This window comes from Oryzias melastigma, linkage group LG5 (assembly GCF_002922805.2).
Source record: "Oryzias melastigma strain HK-1 linkage group LG5, ASM292280v2, whole genome shotgun sequence".
Classification (NCBI taxonomy): Eukaryota; Metazoa; Chordata; class Actinopteri; order Beloniformes; family Adrianichthyidae; genus Oryzias; species Oryzias melastigma.
The window spans coordinates 22,678,758-22,703,882 of record NC_050516.1 but is presented as its reverse complement, the minus strand read 5'-3'; the positions used below and the strand labels follow the sequence as shown (position 1 = coordinate 22,703,882).

The 25,125-nt window shown below is 38.9% G+C and overlaps 2 protein-coding genes across 6 annotated transcripts in view; one reads left to right on the top strand and one right to left on the bottom strand.

Moving 5' to 3' along the window:
* Positions 1–1,342: 1,342 nt before the first annotated feature.
* The window catches only part of tacc1 (transforming, acidic coiled-coil containing protein 1), a 39,193-nt gene continuing 15,410 nt past the window's right edge, over positions 1,343–25,125 (top strand). The window contains exon 1 of one of the 4 annotated variants that reach the window (XM_036211994.1): positions 1,343–1,363. Coding sequence is in view for 3 of the 4 variants with exons in the window: in XM_024262848.2 (XP_024118616.1) it covers positions 23,729–23,880 (152 nt within the window). In the remaining variant the exon portion in view is untranslated. Of the gene's footprint in view, positions 1,364–5,907; positions 5,988–23,492; positions 23,881–25,125 lie in introns of those variants that run through there. The other 3 variants (XM_024262850.2, XM_024262848.2, XM_024262849.2) reach the window with 3 other exon arrangements.
* Positions 5,989–16,921, bottom strand: aggf1 (angiogenic factor with G patch and FHA domains 1). Of its 2 annotated transcripts, none has more exons than XM_024262853.2 (16): positions 16,800–16,921; positions 16,653–16,714; positions 16,386–16,579; positions 14,569–14,668; positions 12,794–13,035; positions 12,586–12,717; positions 12,302–12,502; positions 12,107–12,176; positions 9,720–9,828; positions 9,591–9,642; positions 9,416–9,517; positions 7,242–7,407; positions 7,087–7,166; positions 6,882–7,009; positions 6,702–6,801; positions 5,989–6,624 (listed from the first exon to the last, which is right to left on the bottom strand). In XM_024262853.2, exons 3-16 carry the CDS (start codon positions 16,569–16,571, stop codon positions 6,388–6,390), a joined length of 1,905 nt encoding a protein of 634 aa, XP_024118621.1. In that variant the 5' UTR covers positions 16,572–16,579; positions 16,653–16,714; positions 16,800–16,921; the 3' UTR covers positions 5,989–6,387. The 2 variants fall into 2 exon arrangements, with proteins under 2 accessions (XP_024118621.1, XP_024118619.1); XM_024262851.2 differs by lacking the exon at positions 12,107–12,176 and adding an exon at positions 9,922–10,345 and having other exon boundaries at positions 16,800–16,920.

Genomic DNA, 25,125 nt, shown 5'->3' with positions numbered 1-25,125 from the left:
CAATCGCTGAAGATGGGTTGCGAATGGCGATATCCGTTTCAGGAATTGACGGTGAAAGCGGCGGCCTACTTTCACGAGGAGAGGAAGTGATGCATTTCCAATGGGGGACCTCATGGCTCGCTCAGTCCATTATTTTTACAGCCTATGAGTGTAGCTTTAAATTTAGCTTCATGCTAGCTGTTTTTTTTTTTGTTTGTTTTTTTTTGCTTATTTAGAAAGGTTTACAGTTTTCTGGACTAATTTGGAGTTTAGCTAATATTTAAGCTTATGCTAGCTGTTTTTTCAAAATTAGACAGTTTTTAAGTTCTTTAGGCAAATTTGAAGTTTGGCTAATATTTTGCTAGCATTTTAGCATTATGTCAGCTGCTTTTGGCTAATTGAAAAAAAATTCCAGTTTTTTAGACTAATTCGGAGTTTAGCTAATGTTTAGCATTATGCTAGCTTTTTTGGCAAAATTAAGAAATGCTTCAATTTTTTAGACTAATTTGAAGTTTAGCTAATATCTTAGCATCATAGCTGTTTTGGCAAAATTAAGATTTTTTTTCCTTTTTTTGTTTAATTTGGAGTTTAGCTAATATTTTAGCATTATGCTCGCTGTTTTTGGCTAGTTAAATGTTTTTCCATTTTTTTCTACTAATTCAGGGTTTAGCTAAAAACTTAGCATTATGCTAGCAGTCTTGGCAAAATTAAGAAATGCTTCAATTTTTTTTACTAATTTTGAGTTTAGCTAATATTTTAGCATAATGCTAGCTGTCTTACCAAAATTAGACTGTTTTTAAGTTGTTCAGGCAAATTTGGAGTTTATGAAATATTTTTGCTTGCGTTTTAGTATGCTAGCCATTTTGGCAAAATTAAGCTATTTTTCCTTTTTTTGGCTAATTTGGCATTTAGCTTATATTTTGGCAAGCTTTCAGCCTGAGTGTCTTCAGCGGCCACATTCTGCTTACAGCATTCACACTAGTATTATTGCAGGTAATGCTATATATTTAGTTTACATTGTATTTTAAATCTCCAATCTGTGTGGTTTCCAGGTTAAAATAAATTTATCTAAGAATAATGAAGACTGATTTTTAAATTTACAATAGAAGGTTTAGAGGTGGATTCTTATGTTTTTTTCATTCATAACATTTAATTCCTCAACAGTGACATAAATGTTGAATAAAGTCTGTTTTTGGCAGCAGAAGCTCTGGGACTGCTGTACCTTTAACAGCCCCTCTGTTCATGGATCCCTGCCCAGAAAGTTTATTTCCCACTTCCCATTCAGCCACATGGACGGACGCCGTCACGCAGGCTGCAGGCTCTTCCCTTCAGCAGCAGCAGCAGGTCCTCTGTCTCTGAGGAAGGAATCCTGATCCTCGGAGAGGTGAGGTAGGACTGATGCTGGAAGTGGGACGGCTCTCAGGTGCTTTTGATGGGCCGACTCTGGTTCATGAGGGTGCTGAATGTGCTGGTTTAAAGGCTCTGCTGTCAGACAGGAACTATTGTGTTCTCAAAACAAAGCTTCTATTGATGTTGTCAGTCCAGCAGCGTGTGGAGGGAAGAACACAAACGTATAGCTGCACAGACGCTAACATAAGCTGAGGTGTTGGGATCGGTCAGATGCTTCCTGACTTCTTCTTGTTAAGTCTGTGGGAGGAGGAGGAGGTCACAGGGGGAGGCACACCCTGAAGGCCGGCGTGGAAGACCTCCATCTGAAGCTCTGAGTCACTTTACAGGAAGAGGACGGAGTCTGGGTTGGAATTTCCATTCAGTTTGGAGAATTCCAGGCTGGATGTGGTGGAAGCATGAGACCTGCTGGAGGGGTCGACTCCAGCACCACATGACCGTTCTGAGGAGATTACCTCAAAGGCTTTTATTTTGCAACAGCTTGGTGTGAACATAGTTTGTTAGAAATGAAAAGGAGAATTGTGGGAGAAGGAATTCCAGTGGAATGCAGCGCGTTTCCTCTCTGCTGTGAACATTCACACTGAACAAGTGGAGACTCTTCCTGTTGAAAAGTGTCATGACAGCATTGGAGTGTTTTTTTTAGCCGAGTGGACGGATGTGGCGGAAGTGGGGGCGGGGCGGGGCTTTCAGTCAACAGAGGAGCGTTTCTCAGACGGTCCCTCCTGGTCGTCTGTGGTTCAGCCGATGGAGGCTGGAATAACCGTAGATGATGGTCTAGCAAACCTGCAACATTCATGAAACAGACTTCAAACTTCTTTCTTTTCTTCCTGCTGATCTTCAACCATGATTTTAAAAAGTTCATGTCTAAAAACCCAAAGTTCTCTTCATTTTTGGTCATTCCTTGTGACTGCTCAGTTAACTACAGACAGTGGTGGACTGAAAAAGTTTGGGGGGGGGGGGCATGGGGCACTTTGAAGCGGTTGTATTCATTAATTTAAAAAAAAGTTTTTATTTTCTGAAAACATTCTTTTAAATGATTTTAGAAAAATGGTCTGGAAACCACACAATCAGCAACATTTGCATCGTTTCCATTGACTATGAAATTGCACAAATTGGATTTGCGATAATTAATTTGGATTTTGAAAAAAACTCTAATTATCAGAAACAAGTTTTTGCACTTGGAGGTGGCGGTTTTTGAGGCGTAGCAAAACTGATATTTTGCAAAACTGCAATGGAAACCCTTTTTTCCAATTAAATGAGTCACTTGACCGACAGTGACGGCAAAACTCATTCAAAGCTGAGTGTGTCATGTGGAATTTTTTGGATCCACAGCTCCTCTGTAAAATCACCAACCACCAAGAATGAGACACAAACGTCTCCTTTGATAGATGATGAATGCTATAGAGCCGCGGTAAAAATGTGAATGTAAAATAAAGTGTTGTTCACATCTGGCACCATGTTTCTGAATGAACTATTGCATGAGTTGGTTTGTTTATTTGCAGAATTATCATTTAATGGAAACTGTGTTTTTCTGACATTTCTGGAACTTTGATAAAGTTTTCTGCATACGTGTAATGGAAATGTAGCTACTGACTGCTCACTAACTTGAGTCTGTCCTGGACTGGAAGATTCCATTGCTGCCATGTTAGTGATTTAGGGGTATTTTTTATGACAGTTAAATTATGAGTGTAAAACTAATGTTTTGCTTGAGAGTTGGGGCAATCGCCGAACTTTCCCTAATAGTAAGCCTCGCCCCTGACTACAGATGAGCCGTAAACCCAATTTATGTTAACTTCACTAAATATTCCTCCTCAAAGGAATTCCTCTTTTTAGTCAATTAATAATGAATTACATCCCAGCTGATGCCAAAATCCACTGAAAAAATGAAAATGTTTGTGTTTTAGCATTAACAATAATTTTAAAAAAACATCTGACCCTCACACTTTCTATTTCAATGATTTTTAAAAATGAAAGTTTGAGTCTTTAAATATATCATCTATTCAAATAAAAAAAAAAATAATGGCTTTACATATTTCTGTCCCATAACAGTCCTGGAATCTAAGGACCTGATTTGTTTTCGCTAAACCTATTTCTTACTGAGCAAAAACGTCTCCCGTCTCCCCCGCCAAATACTCAAAAACGTCTCCCGTCTCCCCCGCCAAATACTCAAAAACGTCTCCCGTCTCCCCCACCAAATACTCAAAAACGTCCGCACGCCGAGTGCCGGGTCAACGAACTCTCAAATTATGATGACATCACAGCAGAAGAAAAGCCAAAAAAAGGATCGAGGCCAAAATCTCAAGTTAAAAAAATAATTCAAAATCCACTAATGAAACCACAACACACATGTTCTAAAGGAAGTTTTGAAGCTATTATGGGATGGACACATGACCTATGGCTTTGCGGCCATTTTGAGGCAAAGTGTGAAATTTGTGAATTTTCACATTTTCCCACAAAAGAAAACTTGTTGGAGTGATCTTCATGAAAATTAACACACGTGCCACCAGGTTAAGTCTACAACCACAACTGAAGTTTTGTTGACCTTTGACCTCGGGATATACATATTTATTTAAACTCCTTTACCATCTATCACCTCCTGACTCCTCGAGTGTTATTGGAAAACTACTTCTGCACTAAGGTGTGTTTGTCGTGGCTTAATGTGTATTGCTCTTAGTCTTTATTTTGTTTTTTGTTTTATTATGTATTTTAATTTTTTTCTGGCTTTACATTTGGGGTCCTTCTTGCCAGGTCAGCATTGTAAATGAGAATCGATCTTCCTGGTAAAATAAAGGTTAAGGAAAAGAAAGCTTGCAGGCCGAACAGGAAAACATTTGTTGAACACTCAATTTTTAAAACTGTAACTTTTAAACAAAATTCTGAACTAGATAGAAATTTAAAGATGAATTGGGTAGCCAAAGATGCTTAAGTAGATAACTGAAGATGCTGAAATTGATAGCCAGCTAAAATATTACCTAAATGCCAAAATTAGTCTAAAAAAAACCTAAAAAAACTTAGGTTAGTCAAAACATGCATATAGCTGAAAAATAGCTAAACTTCAAAATAGCCTAAAAACTGACTAAATTAGCCAAAACAGCTAGTATGTAGCCGAAATATTAGTAAAACTCCAAAATAGGCTAAAAATCTTAGTAAATGGTGAAATATTTCAAAAAGCAGAATGTTAATTTTTAAAACTTAAAACTGTAACTTGAACATATTTATGAATAATAAAAAAGACAGGAATATTATTCCAGAATAAATCAACTTAAACCTTGAATAACGTTCAATATTTTACTCTCCATAAAAACATATTTTGTCAAAATTATGCCAGTTGGGAAAAAGGTAACATTGGGCCATCAATAACAATAAAATAAAATAATCTGGAGGGCCGGATCCGGCCCCCGGGCCTTGACTTTGACACGTGATCTAAAGCAATTTTTCCCCAAGGAAATTTAACCTTTTTTTAAGTTGCTGTGGAAAAAATATTTAATCTGTTCACTCTTAATTAGTAATTACAACGCATTTTCCAAATTTGAAATTCTTTCATCTTCTTGGCCGCTTTTTCCCTTTCAGGGTCGCGGGAGCCTATCCCGGCTACTGATGGGCGAAGGCTTACCCTGGACAGGTCGCCAGTCTGTCTCAGCAAATTTGAAATTAAGATCTGAAATATATAAGTTAAGGGATTTGGCAGTGACACTCACCCGCATTTTAGAAATGATCTGAGCCACAAAGGGTGAAAACAATCTCACGTCTGCATACCTGAAGGCCGAGTTACTGATAAAAGAACACAAAGCCTTCGTCTTCTTTATCTGATGCTGCTTAACCCTTTGACACCTGAGGCATCTCCGCTGACGCTTAAACACAAAACCGTTAACACAGTAATTCCATTTTGAAGGAGAAAAGCGGCTCTTTTCTCCTTCAAAATCAACTGGAATGACCGTGTTAACGGTTGAAAAGTTACAGTAAATCTAAGAATGTAAATACTGGTGTTATAGGGTTAAAACGATCCCCTCCGTCTGAGGAGTCGATGTGGTGCAAGAACTCTGACCTCTCCAGCTGAAAGCTCCAGTACCGGACTCACTACTGCACGTAATCATAAGAAATATGCAAGTTAGATCTGAACAGGTTCTGCTCGTTCCTCGTCACTCACACAATAGCGCGTATGTTTTGGCTCCCAGGACTCTGAGCGGGACTTGCTCACACTTGCTTCTGATTGTTCCAGTCACCAAGAAAAAAAGGAAAGAAGTTCTGCCTCAGGAATCATCACATTTTCTCTCCGTGGACAAGTGGAGGGATGTTTTAGAAAAGGAAAATATGCAGAAAGCACAAAGAAAAAGGGCATAAATCAGGTTTTGACACGCCTCTGCTGGACGTTTGCGCTGATCAGCAGAAACATTTACTGCACCGAATCCGGTTACGATGAGGGCGGAGACCAGCTCCCAGGCAGAGCGGGGAGGGGTCACCTGTCCCCGGTACCTGCTGGGATCTGCGGAGTACGCGTGAACTCGGAGAACGTCTCAGTGAGGAGTAAAGGTCCAAATGGGTAACAACTCGAGTCAGAGGAGGAACAGCAGGCGAGGGAGCTCCAGGAGCCGCGGCGGCACGTGAGTGGACACTTCTCTCCACTTTATTTACAAACAACCGCAAAAATATACTTTACAAAACATCCACTGCTGTAGGTTTCTCTGTTTGGAGCAACCTCTGACACTCACATGCAAATATTCACACACTCCGATAAGCTGCACACACCGCTTCAGGTTTGCTGAAGCGGTGTGTGCAGCTTAACGTCTGACAGAAGGTTTTTCTGCTTCCACACGATCTCACAACTGTGTCAATATTTGCTGGAAGCGACTCGTGTCCTCTGAAGGAGGAGCAGAAATCTATCCGACAGAACTTCTGCACGTGTCCCTGATGAGTTTCAAAAACTCCAGCAGAAGTTTTGAGGGATGTTTTATTATCAAGTGGAGGTCAAATTTAAAACAAAAATGTTCCTAAGTGTTCCCATCAGCCCTGATTTTGTCCGTCCGTTCCGTTGTTGGTCTCGGAGGTCGGCGCCTCGCCGGATCGGACCCAGGCTTTGGACGCCGGGGCTTTCTGCTCCACCTGGCAGGAGTCGGCAAAGCGCTCGCGCGCCTTCTCCCAGTTCTTATGGGACTTGGTTTGGGCGATGGACATCCCGTCCACAGACATGGTAGCGCCGGCCCCCAAACCGGACTGGGACTTTCGGATTTTCAGCTCAATCTGAGAAGGAGAAGGAGGGAAACGTCACCGCCGTCACGCTCAGAGCCATGGCAGAAACCGAGCAGAATGGATCTTACCGGATCCTTCATCCCGGTCCCCTCTTTTCCCAGGCCTTCTCCTTTCTTCCAGCCCATCTTTTCCAGCATCTTCCGGCCTTTGTTGACCTCGCTGATCTCTCTTTTTTCAAACAGCAAAGACATTTGTGTTGAGCAGTGGCTCTCTGGCTCTGGAATGGTTCGATCTGTGCGTGCACGTACTCGTGGACAGAAGCTGGAGCGTCGTCTCGCTGGAAGACTCCTTCACTTCCCACCGTTTGCCGTCGAGACTCTGCTCGGTCTTTGTACTTTGGATTCTTCACTGATTTGGTCTCTTCGTACTCCGTGCTCTGCATCAACAAATTCCAGTTAAGCGCGTGCAAACAAACAACAGAAAGGCTTCTGGCGAGGCGGGCTGCTCTCTCACTTGCAGGCCGTATTTGGCCTTCATCTGCTTCAGTTCCTTCTGTCTCAGAGATTCCTTATCCTCTTTGGCGAGGCCCGGACCTTTTGGGAAAAGACGGGATAAATTCAGCTCTGGAAGCCCGTCTTTGTTTGAACGTAGACGTGTTTTTTTCCCACCTGGAGCTTCCTCTCTCTTGTGCTTGCTGAGGTGAGCCATCACCTGGCCGGGCTCGCAGCCATCGCACGTATCCGTCCCTGAATGGATGTGAAAGGACAGAACTGTCTCCCCCATCTTCACCTCGTCGCCGTGCATCAGGGGGCGGGGCTCGGACTTGGTCTTGGGCTGCAGAGGAAAAGATCCATCAACGTTATTAGGACGGTGGAGAGAAACAAACACACTGAATTAGTGTGAGCAGAAGTCTTGATTTCTAACTCAAATGTAGAAATGCAAAAGACAGTTTTTGCAAACACAACTTGAAATGACAGCAGCTTAAACCCAAACGGCTCCTGTGCAGACAAATCTTTAAATAAATACACAAAACCACACTTATGATTTATAGGTGCACGAGAACTCGTGACACTCCTGGTACGTCTCTTCTAATCGACCACTTTGAACTTAGATTGTGAATAATATCTGGTGAACATTTTACCACTATCTCACAAACTATTAGTTTTTTTATATAAACGTCGGGTATGCTGTGATTCTCACAGCGATGGCAGGTAACGCCACGCTCTTCTGGACACCCAGAGAGCGGAAAGGCGCCGCCTGTCATCGCTGTGATCACAGACCAGAGCTTAGGGAGGAGCTCCATGCTGGAGGTGTCAGAGGAGACACGCTGAGAGTTCTGGTTCAATAGTAACCAATGTTTTAAAACACAATATTTTAACTTTTTATCTTAATTAAGATTTTTAAGGTTATTTTAGAATTTAGCTCAAATTTCAGCTACATGCTAGCTGTTTTGGCTGACCTACGTTTTTTTCTTTGTTTTTTAGGATAATTTGGCATTTAGCTGATATTTTAGCCAGCTACCAATTTCAGCATCTTTCGCTATCAGCACTAGCATCTTCAGCAGCCACATTCAGCTTACAGCATTCACACTAGCATTATCACAGCTAATGCTATATATCTAGTTCATAATTATGTTAAAAAGTTATGGTATTAAAGTTTTAAAATGTATTTTTAGTGTTCAATGAATGTGTATCCTGTTCGACCTAAGGTGTGTTTTGGATTTTGCCCCCTCGTGTGATTGAGTCTGACATTCCTGTCATAGACAAACACCTTTACCGTCTTTTGTTAAAACTCGACTTAAGACTTATTTTATAGCATTTTGTCAATTATGAGATTTAACTGTGGTTTTTAATGTGTTTTATGTTTTACCTTCAAGCTTTCATGTGTTATGCTTTTTTATTTTTTCACTTTATTTTTTATTGTGTTTAGCCTTTAACGTGCAGCACGTTGTTCGATTTTAATTGTGTTTAAGTGCTTTATAAATAAACTTGATGATGATGAAAGAAACTGGTAAAAATGTCAAGTTTTTACCGGATATTATTCACAACCTGAGTTAAAGAAATCTCTGGTGACCCAGCATTCCAGCAGCACTTAAACATCATCTGATGAAGTGAAAAGAGTCTCACAAGTTCTTGTACACTTGTAACTCTGATTTCTGCGTAAATGTGGTTTTGTCTCTGTATCAAGTTCGTTCTATTCAAAGTCCTGCTCCAACGACATTTTTTTTCTATTTAAAATCATTCTCAGAAATTCCCCTCCGGGTTGTGGGTGGGACTGCTGGCACGGAAGCTACCCTCGGCTAATATCCCATCAGCCCTTTGCTTGATTTTTCTCCCCTTAGCTTATAGCGCCTCACAAGCTTAAGATAACATTTTAAGCCAGATTGCAGCTCAGACGTGGATAATGACAACGTTCATGGATCTGTTTGTCTGCAGCGGAATTGTAGCGGAGAAAGGAGACTTTGGCCCCACCCATGGCAGTTGCTGCACCACAAACCTGAGCTTTTTCAAACCGCAGGAGGTCGTCTGCTTCTGATCCAACATTTGAATAAAGAAATATTAAGAAATGCAAACTCTTAGATTTTTTTTCTGTATGTCCTCCAGCAAAAGAAAAATGCTACAAGAACATGTTAAAACCCCAAAACTGTTCTGAATTTGTAGTTCTTTTAGCCTGCTGCTATTTTGGATTAGTATGTTTTTTATATTCCAGTGTACATTTAAAAATACAATTGCAAGAACACACAGTTATGCATATAATGTATTGTACGAGTTCCAACTCAAGAGTAAGCTGCACACAAATCCAGAGACGTTTTCCCTGTAATGACCTCAACATTCCCGCTGACCTGTAGTATCCGGTTTCCGTTGATGACCGTCCCGTTTTGGCTTCCTTGGTCCACCAGCATGTAGTTCTGATGCTCCTGATCAAAGTACACCTCTGCATGGAACTGGAACCAAACATGTCAGACATGTGTCTTCAGCACGTCAAAATGAGTCCAGGAAAAGTGTTTCAGCCGGTACCTTACTAACTCCCATCTCTGGTATTCGTACTGCATGGTCCATGTCTTTTTCTCTGCAAACACAGAGCAGCTTTTCTTCACCTTCAGCTGCTTTTGTTACTTTCGTTAAGGTGGAATTCAAACTACAGACCTGCCAAAGGTGGCGGAAGAGTCGGCAGTGAGGATGAACAGAGTTCCTACTTGCAGCACGGGAGACCGGACCACAGTCACTCTCACACATGGAGGCCACATCTCTTTGGCTGTAGGATCAATCAAACATCATCAGTGGAACAGTCGGATTGAAGCCCGGCTGTCCTCTGCTCTCATCGGGATCCGCCCATTCCTACCCTCACCTGGCTGACTTGGCTCATCCACGTCTGACTCGGGACTCTGCTTGGACGGAGCGCTCGAAGACGACGCCGATGAGCGAGTGGATTCGCACTCTTCCCTTTCCGACTCTGTGATCTCTCCTTCCTCCGGCTCGCTCTCACCTTCAGAGTCGTCGCTCCGAGTCCTGCTCTTCTTCTTCTTGTGCTTTTCTGACTTCGATTTCTTCTTTTTCTTCTTTGATCTCCGCCTGTCTTCGTGGTGTGAGTCATTTTTGTGTCGTTTCCTCTTCGACGACCTGTCCTTGTCTTCCCGATGTTTAGAGGACTTCTTCCCCGGGCTGCGCGATTTCCGCTTCGATTTTCCTAAATCCGTTTTTCTTTTGGCCGAATGCCGATCGACGGAATCGGCTTCTTCTTTTTGAGGCTTTTCATCGTTAGATTTCGGTTCCTGCCATCAGAAACTCTGTGGTAAGATCAACTTCTCTGGACTAAGAAGTGATGACTCAGCGCAGCCACAACATTACAACACTCGGGTCTCAGTCTTCAAAGACTATTCCTCCAACGGCCTCAACAGAGCTGCCACAAACCCTTCTTTATTAGTCGACTAATCAGGTCATGTGCAAAGTGGATGTAAATCCCACATTAACCATCATTAGCTTTAAATTAACTAAAAATAAAGACAATTAAGATGATATTTTATTTAGCTTTTAATGAATCTTGCAGCTTCTGTCTTTCATTAGTTTCTGGGATTAAAACAAGATTAAATCAAATGAGAGAGAGATCAGGAATATACTTCCCATCAACTCATTTTGACACATGACCTTTGACCCTACATCATCCATCCAGGTGTCCTGCCCCTCAAGATGATATAACAATTTTATATCAATTTTATATATAAAGTGTATATAGCATATGTGTCAAAGTCGAGGCCCGGATCCGGCCCTACGGGTGATTCTATCCGGCCCTCCAGATCATTTCATTTTATTGTTATTAATGACCCGATGTTATCTTGTTCTTATTTCTACCTTGTATAATTTTTACAAAATATATTTTATGGAGAGTAAAATATTGAAAGTTATTTTAGGTTTAAGTTGATTTATTCTGGAATAATATTCCCGTCTGTTTATTATTCATAATTATGTTAAAAGGTTACGATTATAAAGCTTTAAAAATTGGCATTCTGCTAGTTTTTTGGACTATTTTGGCATTTATTAAGATTTTTTAGGCTGTTTTGAAGTTTAGCTAATATTTTAGCTACATGCTAGCTGTTTTGGCTAACCTAAGTTTTTTTTGTGGCTAATTTGGCATTTAACTAACATTTTAGCTGGCTATAAGATTTTTCGTTTTCAGCATTTTCAGCAATCAGCTTCAACATTTTTAGTTATCAATTCAGCATCTCCATCGGCCAAATTCAGCTTACAGCATTCACACTACCATTATCGCAGGTAATGTTATATATCTAGTTCATAATTATATTCAAAAGTTATGGTTTTAAAGTTCTAAAATATAGTTTTATTGTGTTCTATAAATGTTTATCCTGTTCAGCCCGTGACCTAAGGTGTGTTTTGGATTTTGGCCCCTTGGGTGATTGAGTTTGACACTCGTGGTAAATGGTAAATGGTGTATACTTGTCTCGCGCTTTCTACCCTCCTTTGAGGGCCCAAAGGGCTTCACAGTCACACACACATTCATACACTGGTGGTGGTTCCGCCAGAGGCAATTCGGGGTTAGATGTCTTGCCCAAGGACACTTCGACACATGGGTGTGCAAGGCGGGAGTCGAACCCGCCTTATAGGGTATAAAGGTCACCTGTCAAAATGAGTTTGATAAAAAGTATATTCCTTTTTTCTCTAATGAGGTCGGCATCTAAAACAAGGAACTATTTTTCATAAAAGTTTTGGTTTTGGTCTCACTGAATGAAAAAAGTTTTTTATGTTGAACGCTCACAACTTTGTTCACCCTTACTACACTCTGACTCCAAGTAACGACTAATTGACTAATAAATTAGCCGTTGACTGTTTTAATAGTCGATTAGTCGACTAATTGTGGCAGCTCTACGTCTCAATAATAAATCCTCAGTGATCCGATACTTTCCGAGCTACAAAGGAGTTTTTCAAGAGCGATAGAGATCCCTTTGAAAGCCTTTAAGGAGCAGCCGAACATGAATACAAACGTTTTATTTGTTTAAAAGGCAATTTTAGAGTTATACCTTTGTAGGACTGAGTTTTCCAGCAAGAGGAAATCTTCATTTTAGCCAAAGATTTAGTCACATCACGGACCTGGGTCAAAGGAATAGTCTTTTAGTCATCTATCCTCACATCAAAGAAAGGTTTTTGAAGACTGAGACCGCCTAACAAGGTCTAGAGCTAGCTCTTTAGGACCGAACAAAGTTCTCGATCTGTACCTTGTCATCGTGCTGGGATGATTTCCTGGTCCCTTTCTTGAATTTCCTGCCTTGTTTGTCGGTGTCGTTCTTGTCTCTCCAGGGCTCCGTAAAGCTCTGCGTGGCGGGAACCTCGATCCGAGAATGAAACTGATACCGCCCGCTCTCGGCATCGTAGTAGTAGTAAATACTCGTGTTGACGTCGTAGTACAACTGACTGGCCTATGAGGGCAAAGAATACACACATCATCAAAGGAACGTTGATTTTATCGTCCTGTCGAATCAAAGAAAGAAAACACACAAACCGAGTCGTAGTAAAAGCCGGTGCTGTGGTCGTAATACATCCCAGAGGTTTCATCGAACACGAAGCCGGTCTGCGTCATGGCCTCCTCAGCTGTGGCTCTCAACATGTCTGCTATAGATCCTCCGTCGCTCTCCTGAGACACATCCGGCCGTACAGAGGTTCAATGAGGAAAACACCATCGGCTTGAAATGCACATAAACAAACCGCACCTCCACCGTTGCTACAGCTGCGCTGGCGGCCGGATCGGAGACTTCTACAGCTGCGGTTTCATTCACTGTTCCAGTCTCTGCTGCTGCGGCGTCGCCGGTGCTGGCGACGGTCATTTCCACTTCGGTGGCGGCGCTGCCATCGCTCATCTCCACTGCGGTGGCTGCAGGATTGGCGTTTTCCTGACAGTTTTCCGCCCCCTCCGCACTTTGATTGTAGTATCCGTAGTAGTAGTTGTAATAGTCTAAAACAGAAACACTAGCATGTTGAGTTTGTTCCTCCACCAGCAGACATGTCCATAACAGAGGAATAAGGATGGAGCGCTGCCACGATTAGTCGACTAATCGACGACTAATTAACTATTAAAATAGTTGAATGCTAATTTAATAGTTAATTATTTGTTACTTTATATTATATGGAGACAGAGTGTAGTAAAGTTGAAAGTTATAATGACATTCTGCTAGATTTTAGGACTATTTTGGCATTTATTACGTTTTTTAGGCTAATTTGGAGTTTAGCTAATATTTCAGCTACTTGTTAGCTATTTTAGGATTAAAATAAATTAGGCTAATTGGGCTAATATTTTCATGCTAGCTGTTTTGGCTATTTCAGGTTATTTTGAAGTTTAGATATTTTTTCTGCTACATGCTAGATGCTTTTTTTCAGTTTTTTAGGCTAATTTGGCATTTAGCTAATATTTTAGCTGATTTTCAGCTTCAGCGTTTTCAGCTATCAGTTTCAGTGGCCAAATTCAGCTAACAGCATTCACACTAGTGTGCGTGTGTCGTGGACTGGCTGTGTGTTCTTCATCTCCGACCCCCTCCTGGGAAATCCTTCGTATTTAAGTTTCACATGAGTCCGTCCCTCCAGGCTTTCACGATGTTGCGATCGCAACTATTAGTGCAAATTAAGGTTGCACGATAATATAGGCCTATAATGGACATATGACGTCACGCATGTAATTCCGATAAGAGAAAAATTTGCAGATAAAATGGACTGATAATTAAACGCTTTAACTGCAGACGCTTCCTCACTTACCACTCAGTATTTACTGGTGTTACAACTTGTCTGCTCACACCAAAAGTTTCCCTCTTGAATGAATTTCCCCCCCAGGGATTAATAAAGTATATTGATTGATTGATTATCGGTACTGCGTAACAGTGCTAGCATAGCGGCCCAACAACAGCATGTAACACAGAGATGGAGCATTTCTACATCTCTCCTTACAAGTTACACTTTGCAAGAAAGGGTTCCGCTCTCGCAGCACGCTCACACACAGACAACAAACCCACAAAGTCCGACGTGTGGCTGTATTTATCCAGAGTAGACACAGACAGCGCGTACTGTCTCATATGTAACAAAAACGTAACAGAAAGGGCGGGACCAGCAGTAACCTGTCCAAACACCGCGCTAAATACATCAGATTCTAGCAGAGAGGTGTGCTTGATTCTAATCTGTTAGAATCCAAGCACATGTCTATGTTTTTGAAAAGTTCATTTCTATGAGCAACCAGTTTAAAACAAAAAGTCATTTTTGCACTTTGAGATTAAAGTATTTCTTTTGGAAATGATTATATCAGGCAATATTTGTATTGAATAACATCTTTGTTACATTGCTATTTAAGTTAAAGTCTTTAGCTTTATGTGCTAAATCGATTTATATCTTTTATGAATCAATTATTGGTCTATTAAGCTTGAATCGATTCAAATCGATTTTATTAACCCGGCCCTACTTACTGAATCATCAATCCCAACAGAGGAACATCAAAGTGACTGACCAGTTTCCGTCCACTCGTACTCCTCCGTCTGAGTCTCAGTGTCGACTTTGTCTTTGTCTTTTTTCTTGCGTTCATGTATTTCTGCACTCAGCTGGTCAACCTGGAAAATAAATAAAACAACTTAGAATTATTGTCCAAGATTTAAAATGTTAAACCAATGAAAAAATGTTCATTTTAAATTCCAAAATTATACTTTAAGAAATTATTTTTAAAAAAAATCTTTGATTATATGACTACAATTTTATCAAATGAAAACACTTTTGGTGCTTGGTTGAATGTTAAACTGAAGAAAATCGTGTTTAAATATATTTTTTAATAATAATTTAATATAATCAATATAATAATTTTAAATATCCCGTAGAACAAGTACATTTAGCCTGGGTAGTGATTAAAATGCAGCGATGTGAGACTTTGCTGAAGGTATTAAATGTGAACAACATGAATTTCTATCAACTTTTGAGTTGATCGCACTTAAAATTCGGGCAAATAACATCAGACAAAATAGAACCAGTTAGAATAATATCTGCTCAAATGAAAGGTTGATATTGTCAATAAAACATTGAATTTTGAAGGATTATTCAAATTTGTATTTAGATTTGTGAACGATCAAAGACAGGAAATGAAAATACAGTTTAGCAGGACATCCATAGAATAACTATTGTACATTTTTCTGTTGATATTGATAAGGTTACCTTTTATTATTTACGTAAAAGTATCGCATCGTCTTTCTACACGTGAACACCAGCAATAACTGTTCACTTTTTCGGCCCTGTCGCCATTTTGTCTGATGTCACCATGAAAAGGGTCTAATATGTTAAAAAAATTACATTTTAAGAGTTTTTAAAAATATCATTAATCTAGATTTTGGGGCTATTTTGGCATTTACTACAAATTTTAGGCTATTTTAGGGTTAGCTAATATTACAGCTACATGCTAGCTGTTTTGGCTAATTTAAGCTTTTTTTCCTCAAGATTTTTATGCAATTTTGGAGTTATGCTAATATTTACACACTAGTTGTTTTGGCTAATTCTGGCTTTAAAAGATTATTTAAGCTATTTGAAACATAGCATTTTTTTCCAGCTACATGTTCATTCATTCATCCATCTTCTTGTCCGCTTCCTCCCTTTCGGGATTGCGGGGGTGCCGGAGCCTAACCCGGCTACTGATGAGCGAAGGCGGGGTTCACCCTGGACAGGTCACCAGTCCATCGCAGGGCCAGCTACATGTTATTTATTTTTTTAGGCCAATTTGGCATTTAGCTAATATTTTAGCAAGCTATCAGCTTCAGCTCTTCAGCTATCAATTTCAGTATCTTTAGCTATCAGCATTAGCATCTTCAGTGGCCAAATTCATCTTACAACATTCACACTAGCATTATCACAGGTAATGCTATATATCTAGTTCATAATTATGTTATAAAAGTTACAGTTTTAGACTTTAAAAAATAGTTTTAGAGTGTTCAATAAATGTTTATCCTGTCCTTCCGGTGACCTAAGGTGTGTTTGGATTTTGGCCTCTAGTGTGATTGAGTTTGACACCTCTGATATCAATCAATCAAGTGAGGAGATTTTAACCCCTTAATGTTGTTGATTTCACATAGATGCAAATCAAGGTAATTTGGGTGGATATTTGCATCAATATGCATCTAAAAGATGAATACGCCTCCATTCAAAGTCTGATGGTGAAACAACAGGAGGTGTTTTAGGATCTTATCACTAACCCTCAGGGAGGGGGATTAGAATGTATGGGAGGGGGCTGTTCAGTCTAGGACTGGATACAAGAGTTCAACTGCATTCTTGAGGAGCTCATCCGGGTACCTGCTTGCGGAGGTCCTCGTTGTAGCTCTCGGTGCTCCTCTGCAGCCTCTCGGAGTGGCTGAGCTGCCTCTGCAGCTTGTCCAGCTCGGCTCTGCATTCTGTCAGCTCGTTCTTCAGCGACTCCACCTTCTCCCGGAGCGCGCTCACCTCCGGGTCCTCCGCCGCCTGCGCGTCCTCGCTCTCCATTAGTTACCCTGGAAACGAGTCACGGTCCGGGGTCAGAGCGGGAACTTGGGTCGGACGGACGGAGCTCTCCGCTCCTCTTACCGTTCGTTTCGGTTCCGGTTGCTCGGAGGGGGACCGGCCGTCCGCTCCACGCATGAACCGACCTGCAAGTTGAACATAGACATCTTATAACCGCGCCGAGAGGCGGATACAGCCGAGTACATGCTTTGATGATAAGGAGACAGTTACAGTTGGAACCGTGGAAATGTTTACAGTCCGCCCTGTGCGGGAGCGCCATTTATCTAACTACGTCACGAAGGAAGTCATTCTTCTTCTACTTCCGGTAGTTTGTCGGGGAAACTGTTACTGCCCTCTAGCGGCGAGAAAGGTTCACAGCAGGCAATTGTTCACTTATTTTTTAACATCTTTTCTTTCCTTTTTGCTTTTATGGTATTTTTTTCTGACCAAATATTTCAACAATCCAGCAGGAATCTCTCAAAAATAAAAATCTTATTGAATCTAAAAATGGCTCAGAACAACACAACATATATAAACAACAACTAAAATCAAATTAACATAAAAAAGTAACAGTAAACAATGTTGCACAAGAGTAAAATACATAAGTATGTATATATCAACATAATTTACTTTACAGGGATATGTGTTACTATAGAGCCTAAAGTTTATCATAAAAATAATTGTAAAAATTAAGATCTATTACCTATATCACAAAATTGTTCTAAAAATTTAAATAAGACATGGGCTTTGGGCATTTTACATTCTTTTAAAGTAGTTTTCCACTTACAATTAAATTTTCCATTTTTAAAACCAACAAAAACTAATGGTACCTTCAGAAAACAACATTTATGTAAATACAATTTTGCAAATATTAAATACTAAATACTAGTATTAAATACTAAATTCTACTTTTTTGTTTTCTGTTTGTAGATCAAATCTAATAGTTTGGACATTTAAATGGGAGCAATAAATACTATTACAGTTTAACCAGTGCTGAAAATCAAACCAGAAATTTTTGAATTTCTCATATGAATAAAAAAAAGATACTCAACTGTTCCTATATTGTTGCTGCAAAAAGTGCACATATTTGTGATAATATTGAATGTATTATGAAGGTAATCATTAGATGGATGAATAGCATTTGAGATTCTGAAGTGATTTTGTTTTGCTTTTGGTGAAATTGGAAAATGAGAACATTTTGTTAAAAGGTTTGGATTGTAATCTCACATGTATTTCTTTTTAGTTGAGATGAAAATTTTTGTAACATTTTAATCAAGAATTTAATCATATTTGCAAATATATTGTGAACTACAAATATCCCTGATTATATTTTCTTTTTCTTTCAATATTATCTTTGTTATTTGATTGCAGCTGTTTTATTCATTTGTATTTGAAATGATGGTTTATTGTTGAAACTTTTCTTTAATTAAAACTGTCTATATATCAATAAAAATAACAAAGCAACCCTAAAAGAAAACAAAACAAGACATGTCAACTTTTAACAATAAAATTCTAATATTTTAAGCCTGGCGATCATGACAGCATCACAGTTCACTCTCGTTCCAGTCTGTGCATGTCTAAACATATTTTTACTCATAAATTACAGGACTTTAAGCTATAGTAATTATCAGGAGAAAATACAGAACCTGTTTACAGGTGAACACAAGGGCAAATGTAATCGAATGCTTTAAAAGTCTGATTCAAATACTAAAGACATGGTCTTGATTTGATTTTTTGTACAAAAAGAAAAAAACAATTAATTGATTCAATTAAGAAGAGAAAGCTTGTATTCATTTTTGTTTTTACCACTTTAAATGTTGCATGTGTTTTATTTTAATTACAAATTATGAAGTCATTTTGAAGCAGCATGTAGCTGTCATATTAGCTAATCTCCAAAATAACCTAAAAAAAACATAAAAAAAGCCTAAATGTAGCTGAAATATTCGCTAAATTCTGAAATAGTCTTAAAAAACTTTAGTAAATGCCAAAAAATCGAAAAAGCTAACAGAATGCCAATGTTTACAACTTTTAAACCATAACTTTTTAACATAATTATGAATAATAAAAAGTCAGGAATATTATTCCAGAATAAATCAACTTCAACCTTAAATAATTTCCAATACTTTACTCTGCAAAAACATACATGTTGTAAAAATTATACAGGTTAGAAATAAGTGCAAGATAACATCAAGTCATTAATAACAATAAAATAAAATGATCTGGTGGGCCGAATAGATTTACCCGGAGGGCCGGATCAGGCCCCCGGGCCTCGACTTTGACAGCTTTAGCTAGATTTACTAATTCTAAAGGGGATAATGTATAAAAAACCTTATGTGCATTAAAAAAAAGTATTTTTTTGTTTGTGAAAGTCATCAGGATATATTATTATCATTACATATTTTATGTTTTTTGTTTCAATGTTTTTTTTTACATATTTTATTGCCTGCATGTTATGACCCTCTCTGACCACTAGATGTCAGCACAGTTCTGTCATTCTCTAACCTTGAAACTCAGACTAACAAATGTTTTTATAATAGATTCAAGTCATTATTTCATACTGTTTGTATACTCTCGTTACAGATAATGAGCCGTTTAAGGGACCAAATAGTAATGTCCTTTATAAGGGAGTGGAAGTACTTCTTTATGCTGTGTGTCAAAAACATCTCCATCATTCACACAAACCCCGTTGTTCTCTCTCTCCTTAAGTCTCTCCTCATTTCTCGTTTCTGTCTATCCCGTCGTTTTACGATCAGGAATTTCCGGGAAAGTCTGAAGCGTCCAGCCAGTTTTCAGGATCAGAGAACATCCAGTTATTTTAGGCTCAGCAGGAAGACTGTTTTGGGATCACGTAACCCCCCCACTATTGTCCTGTGCTCTATTTCTGGTGAGGGGGGGTAGGCTTTTGGGTTTAGTCACATTTAACTGTGAACTTTTTCAGAAGCAGAAAATGACGAAGATGCCGGAGTACTTTTCTAATTTTAGGAGCCCTCAAATCCCTGTAGGGTTTTCTCTGAGTCCTTTTGAAATCTGAGCTGGAGTTTGCTGCTTCGTCAGCCTTTGCAGTAGCCTTTGAGTAATGGGGGGGTGTCATTCTGTGGGGAGCACAGCTGCCTCCTATTGATGCTTCTTTATGTCATCTTTAAACAAGAAAGAGTCCACAAAATCCTGCACTTTCAAAAGAGAAAACCTTCATTTTTTAGGATTTCAAAAAAACAAAACTTTGTTTTTTCCTTCAGCTCTTTCAGAGATGGAAACATGTGTTCAGCCTCCACCTTTAAATCTAATTTATAGTTTTAAAAAAATCCTCAAGGACACACTATTATTGTCCTTTCCTTTTTGTTTCTGAGCTTATCAAAGCTAAAACACAGTAAGACTTCAGAGAAATGTGCTGCTATGATGATAAAGCATAAATAGTTTAAAGTAAAATCCTCTCGGAGTGACAGTAAAGAAGCAAAGTATAACTGCGTGTTTTCTCCACCACACGGACGCAGAAGCTCCACCCTTCCTGCTCCGATGTGGAAACTCTGACTGCGGTCGTGTCTCAGGAACGCTTTAAGGATCCTCCGCTTCGCTGAAAGGAACTTTTCTGGGGGGTTTGTTGGTCTGACGGTTTACTGTGTTCATGTTTCAGTGAATGTTGTTTCTGGGTCAGAACTTTAGGTCACAGCTGGACCTTCACAGATTCAAGTTATAGCCTCACATCCCACCACAACATGTCAACAAATTCTAACTTTAATCAGCAAAACATCTGGATGGTTTCTGGAAACGTCTTTGTTTAATAAGAATTAAAAAAAAAAACAATTTCAAATTCTCACTTTAGAAAGCAGCTTTATGTAATAATATTTGTGTGAATGTTTAGTCATCATTCACACTACAGTGATTCTCCTGCTCCTCTCCGTACGTGTCTTTTGGTATTCATAAACTTTATAGTTTTTGAAATATTAAGCATCATATGCCCTAAAGGAAATTAATGAGAAAGTCTTCAAATTTCAAAATTTTAAGTAGATTAGAAACAAACTCTTTAAATATATTCATGGACTATGTTTTCATCTTTTAGAGTATTTAAAAAAAAAAAAATCAGAGTTTAGCTTCTACTTAGCAATAGGCTAACGTTTTTTACTAATTTAGTTTACTAAGGAATTTTAGGCTAGTTTCAAGTTCAGCAAGTATTTATGAAATGTGCTAGCTTCTCTTTCGGATAATTTCACATCTACGCAGCTTTTTTTATGCTAATTAGGAATTTAGCTCATATAATAGCTACAGGCTAACATTTTTGACTAGCTTAGTTAACCTGGGAATTTTAGGCTACTTTAAAGTTGAGCTAATATTTAAGCAACAAACAAATTTTTTTTTTTTGTTTTTTTTTAGGGGGGGGCTAATTTGACATCTACTAAGGTTTTTTTATGCTAATTTGGAGTTTAGCTAATATTTTAGCTACAGACTATAGTTTTTGGCTAATTTAGTTTAGCTAATATTTAAATAGCAAACTAGTTGTTGTTTTTTTTGTTTGTTTGTTTATTTGGCATCCACTAAGATTATTTTGGGCTAATTTGCTCATATTTACACAACGCACTAAATATTTTTTTAAATTGGCATATTAAGGATTTTTAAGCAATTTTACTACACATTTTTCAGAAATTTAGGTCAACTTCACATTCTTTCATAATTTTTTTTTTTTTTTTTTTTTACAAATTTCCACCAAATTTAACATTTTGCAAATAGCATTTCATTTTCAGCAAAAAGCTTCAACATTTTCAGCGACTACTTTCAGCAGAAAGCATTACCACAAGCTTTATCACAGGTAATGCAACTTTTCTAGCTTTGGTTTAGTTTGCTTTGAGGTTTGGGTTTCCTAACATTTCTTTGTACCACTACAGAAACTATTCACTTTATAGTTTTGAAGCATTTTTTCATTGCCGTTCTGGTCTTTTCTTAATTAGTTTGATTAATTAAAATACTTTATTCGGGTCAATATAAATTGGTTTTTGTATGTTTGAAAACTAAATACTTTTATTCCTTTTTAATCAGCCTGTCTTATCAATCAACGTCCTTCAGAAAAGCAGACTGTGTGTCTGAAAACTCTTGGTAAAAGTGCAAATATATTTAGTCTATACTAAAAGTCAGACAAAAGATTTGAAGTTTACTTTTTATATATTCTAAATGTATTGTAAACTTAATATATCCCAGTTTAGTCTGAAGAAGTTTTCAGTGACTATACTTCTACTACTCATCCACACCCTTTGACCCCTCCATGATTGCTCTGGTTGAAGAAAAATAAAAACTGTTTTTAACTTTAAAAAGTAACATCATTTTGGACAAGAAGGGACATCAGGTGAAACAAAACGAATAAGTCAAACTTTATTCAACTCCTTTAATAACAGTTGAAGCTCAGTATGTATCACTCTGACAGGATCCTAACTACAGTACCCACAATGCACCAAATCCATCAAGTAGTCAGGCTATGTATTGGAACATTTTGACAGACTTTTGAGCACCGTGTATCACAGAAAATCAATATTTTTAAGTCAATACACAGAATTTATACTTGAGGCGCACCGGATGATAAGGCGGACTGTCTGTTATCGAACGAAAGGTGACGAGTAGTGTTGTGTGAGATACACCAACAATGATAAAGTAAACTATCTATGTGTATTATTTGTGTATTTTTTGTCGAACTACCTACGACATTATCAGCATTTAGATCAAGGGGGTCAAACTCAATCACACAAGGGGCTAAAATCCAAAACACATCATAGGTCGCGGATCGAACAGGATAAATATTAATTGAACACAATAAAAATACATTTAAAAAAAATTAAGACTCTAACTTTATAACATAATTATGAACTAGATATATAGCATTACCTGTGATAATGCTAGTCTGAATGCTATAAGCTGAATTTGGCTGCTGAAGATGCTAATGTTAATAGTTGAAGATGCTGAAATTGGTAGCTAAAATGCTGAAGCTGAAAACGCTGAAGTTGATAGCTGAAAACATTGATTGCTAAAATATTAGCTAAATTCCAAATTAGTAACAAAAAAACCCAGATTAGCCAAAACAGATAGCATGTAGTTGAAAAAATAGCTAAACTTCAAAATAGCAGAAAAAAATAGTCTAAATTACCCAAAACAGCTAGCATGTTAAAAAAAGCCTAAATTGGCCAAATAGCTGGTGTGTAAATAGCAGGCTAACTCCAAAATGGCCAAAAAACTTTTTTTTAAGTTACAGTTTTAAAGTTTAAAACATCTCTGCATTCTGTTAGCTTCTTTTTTGACTATTTTGGCATTTACTAAGTAGTTTTTAGGCTATTTTGGAGTTTAGCTCATATTTTAGCCAGCTATCAGCTTCAGCTTTTTTAACTATTAATTTCAGTATCTTCACTAGCATCTTCAGCGGACAAATTCAGCTTACAGCATTCACACCAGCATTGTTGCAGGTAATGTTAAATATCCAGTTCATAATTATGTTACACTAACATGTAGTTTTAGAGTGTTCAATAAATGTTTATCCTCAGCGACCTAAGGTGTGTTTTGGATTTTGGACCCTTGTGTGATTGAGACACCTCTGCTTTACTTTATCACTTCTAGCTTCCCAATATTACCCAGAATGCACCCCTGCAAGCACCTGAACGTTTGCGTGTGGGGTTGTGGCTCTGTTGAAGGTTTTCTCTGTTGTCTTTGAGCTGAACCCGGTCCGGTTCTCAGCAGAACCGGTTCCCCGGGTCGTGCCTGGTTGCTGGAGGCTCGGGGTCTGATTAGGATCCACATTCCTACCCTCTCCGTGAGACGTGGAGCCCCAACAGTGCCGCACCTCCTCCCTCCCCCTGGTCCGTGTTTGTTTTGCGGCTCTCTGGAGCGGTCTGACAGGACCGTACCATTCTGTATCCGCGGGGGAGTCCTCCGGCAGGAGCGACTCCAGCTCTGCTTAATGAGGTGGCTGTTATGCTTTAACCCCCCGCGTGTTACTCTGCGTGGACCGTTCCATTGGCGGGGGGGTTGAGAGGAGCGTTTGAGGAAGCAGCTGATCAGAGGAGGAGGAGGGAGACAGAGGAGAACTATCTGGACCTCCGCGCGTTCTCCTCCTGTGAGGAGCGATGTGAGATCTGGAAGAAAGGAGGAGGAAGAAAAAAGGAGCGAGCCTGTCTGTGGAAGGAGCAGAGATGTCCTCCTGGCTGTCACCCGTGTCATGGGCCAAGTGGACGTGGACGGCAGTGCGGGGAGGAGAGGGAGAAGAGGAGGAGGAGGAAGGGGAGCAACTTGGAAAGAGAAATGAGGAAGAAGAGGAGGAGGAGGACAGATCTCAGGAGTTCAGGCAAGTGTTGTGGAGGGGAGGTGTGGACGTTCGTGCCAGAATGAGGAGTCAGCTGAAGCTGAGGGGACACCAGCTCCTCCTCCTCATGAGCATCTTGTTGTGAAGCGCCATGTTTGAGGTTCAGATCCTCCTCACATGGTCTCACCTCCGAGGCCTGCTCCTCTCACTGATAGCTGTTATCTGGGCCTCTGTCTCTTGGAGATATGAAACCTTTCTTTAGTGCTGACTTCCACTTTTCCACACCTGTCAGATACTGCACCGGAGCCAAACATCTGAGCATGTGCTGGTGGGCTTGATTAGATCAGAAGATCCAGCAGAGATGAACAAAAGTGAAACCAAAAATCCCAGATCCTCTAAAACACGTGTGTCAAAGTCAAGGCCCGGGGGCCGGATCCGGCCCTCCAGATCATTTTATTTTATTGTTATTAATGGCCTGCTGTTATGTTGCGATTGTTTCTAAATTGTATAATTTTGACAAAATATATATTTTTTGGAGAGTAAAACATTGAAAGTCATTTAAGGTTTAAGTTGATTTATTCTGGATTAATATTCCTGCCTTATTGTCATAATTATGTGAAAAGTTTCTGTTTTTAATTTTAAAAAATCACATTCTGCTATGTTTTTGGACTATGTTGTCATTTATTAAGATTTTTAGGCTATTTTGGAGTTTAACTAATATTTCAGCTGCATGTTAGCTGTTTTTGTCTAATTTAGGGTTTTTTTTCTTACATTTTTTAGGCTGTTTTGAAGTTGAGCTATTTTTTTCAGCTACATGCTGTTTTGGATAACCTAATTTTTGTAGTTTTTTAGGCTAATTTTGCATTTAGCTAATATTTTAGATGGCTATCAGCTTCCGCGCTTTTAGCTATCTATTTCAGCATCTTCAGCTGCCAAATTCAACCTACAGCATTCACACTAGCATTATTGCAGGTAATGCTATATATCTAGTTCATAATTATGTTAAAAAGTTATGATTTTAAAGTTTTAAAAGTTGGCATTCTGATAGCTTTTTTGGACTATTTTGGGTTTTACTAAGATTTTTGTAGGCTACAAAATTCTTTAGGCTAATTTATAGTTTAGTTAATATTTTAGCTACATGCTAGCTGGCTAATTCAGGCTTTTTTCAGTTTTTTAGGCTATTTTTAAGGGTTTTTTTTTCAACTACATGCTAGCTTTTTTGGCTCACCTAAGTTTTTTTTCTTCCCTTTTCTTATTTATTTATTTATTTGCGTTTTTTAAGCTAAT

What these genes read in the sequence shown, in the direction of transcription:
- aggf1 (XM_024262851.2), bottom strand. Translation starts at nt 16,571, where the DNA reads ATGGAGAGCGAGGACGCGCAGGCGGCGGAGGACCCGGAGGTGAGCGCG. An exon ending in ACGGAAACCGGATACTACAG is followed by an intron (nt 7,408 to 9,415) that starts GTCAGCGGGAAT and finishes TTTCCTCTGCAG; the next exon opens with CCCAAGACCAAGTCCGAGCC. An exon ending in GCTCCAGCTTCTGTCCACGA is followed by an intron (nt 6,802 to 6,881) that starts GTACGTGCACGC and finishes GTTTGAAAAAAG; the next exon opens with AGAGATCAGCGAGGTCAACA.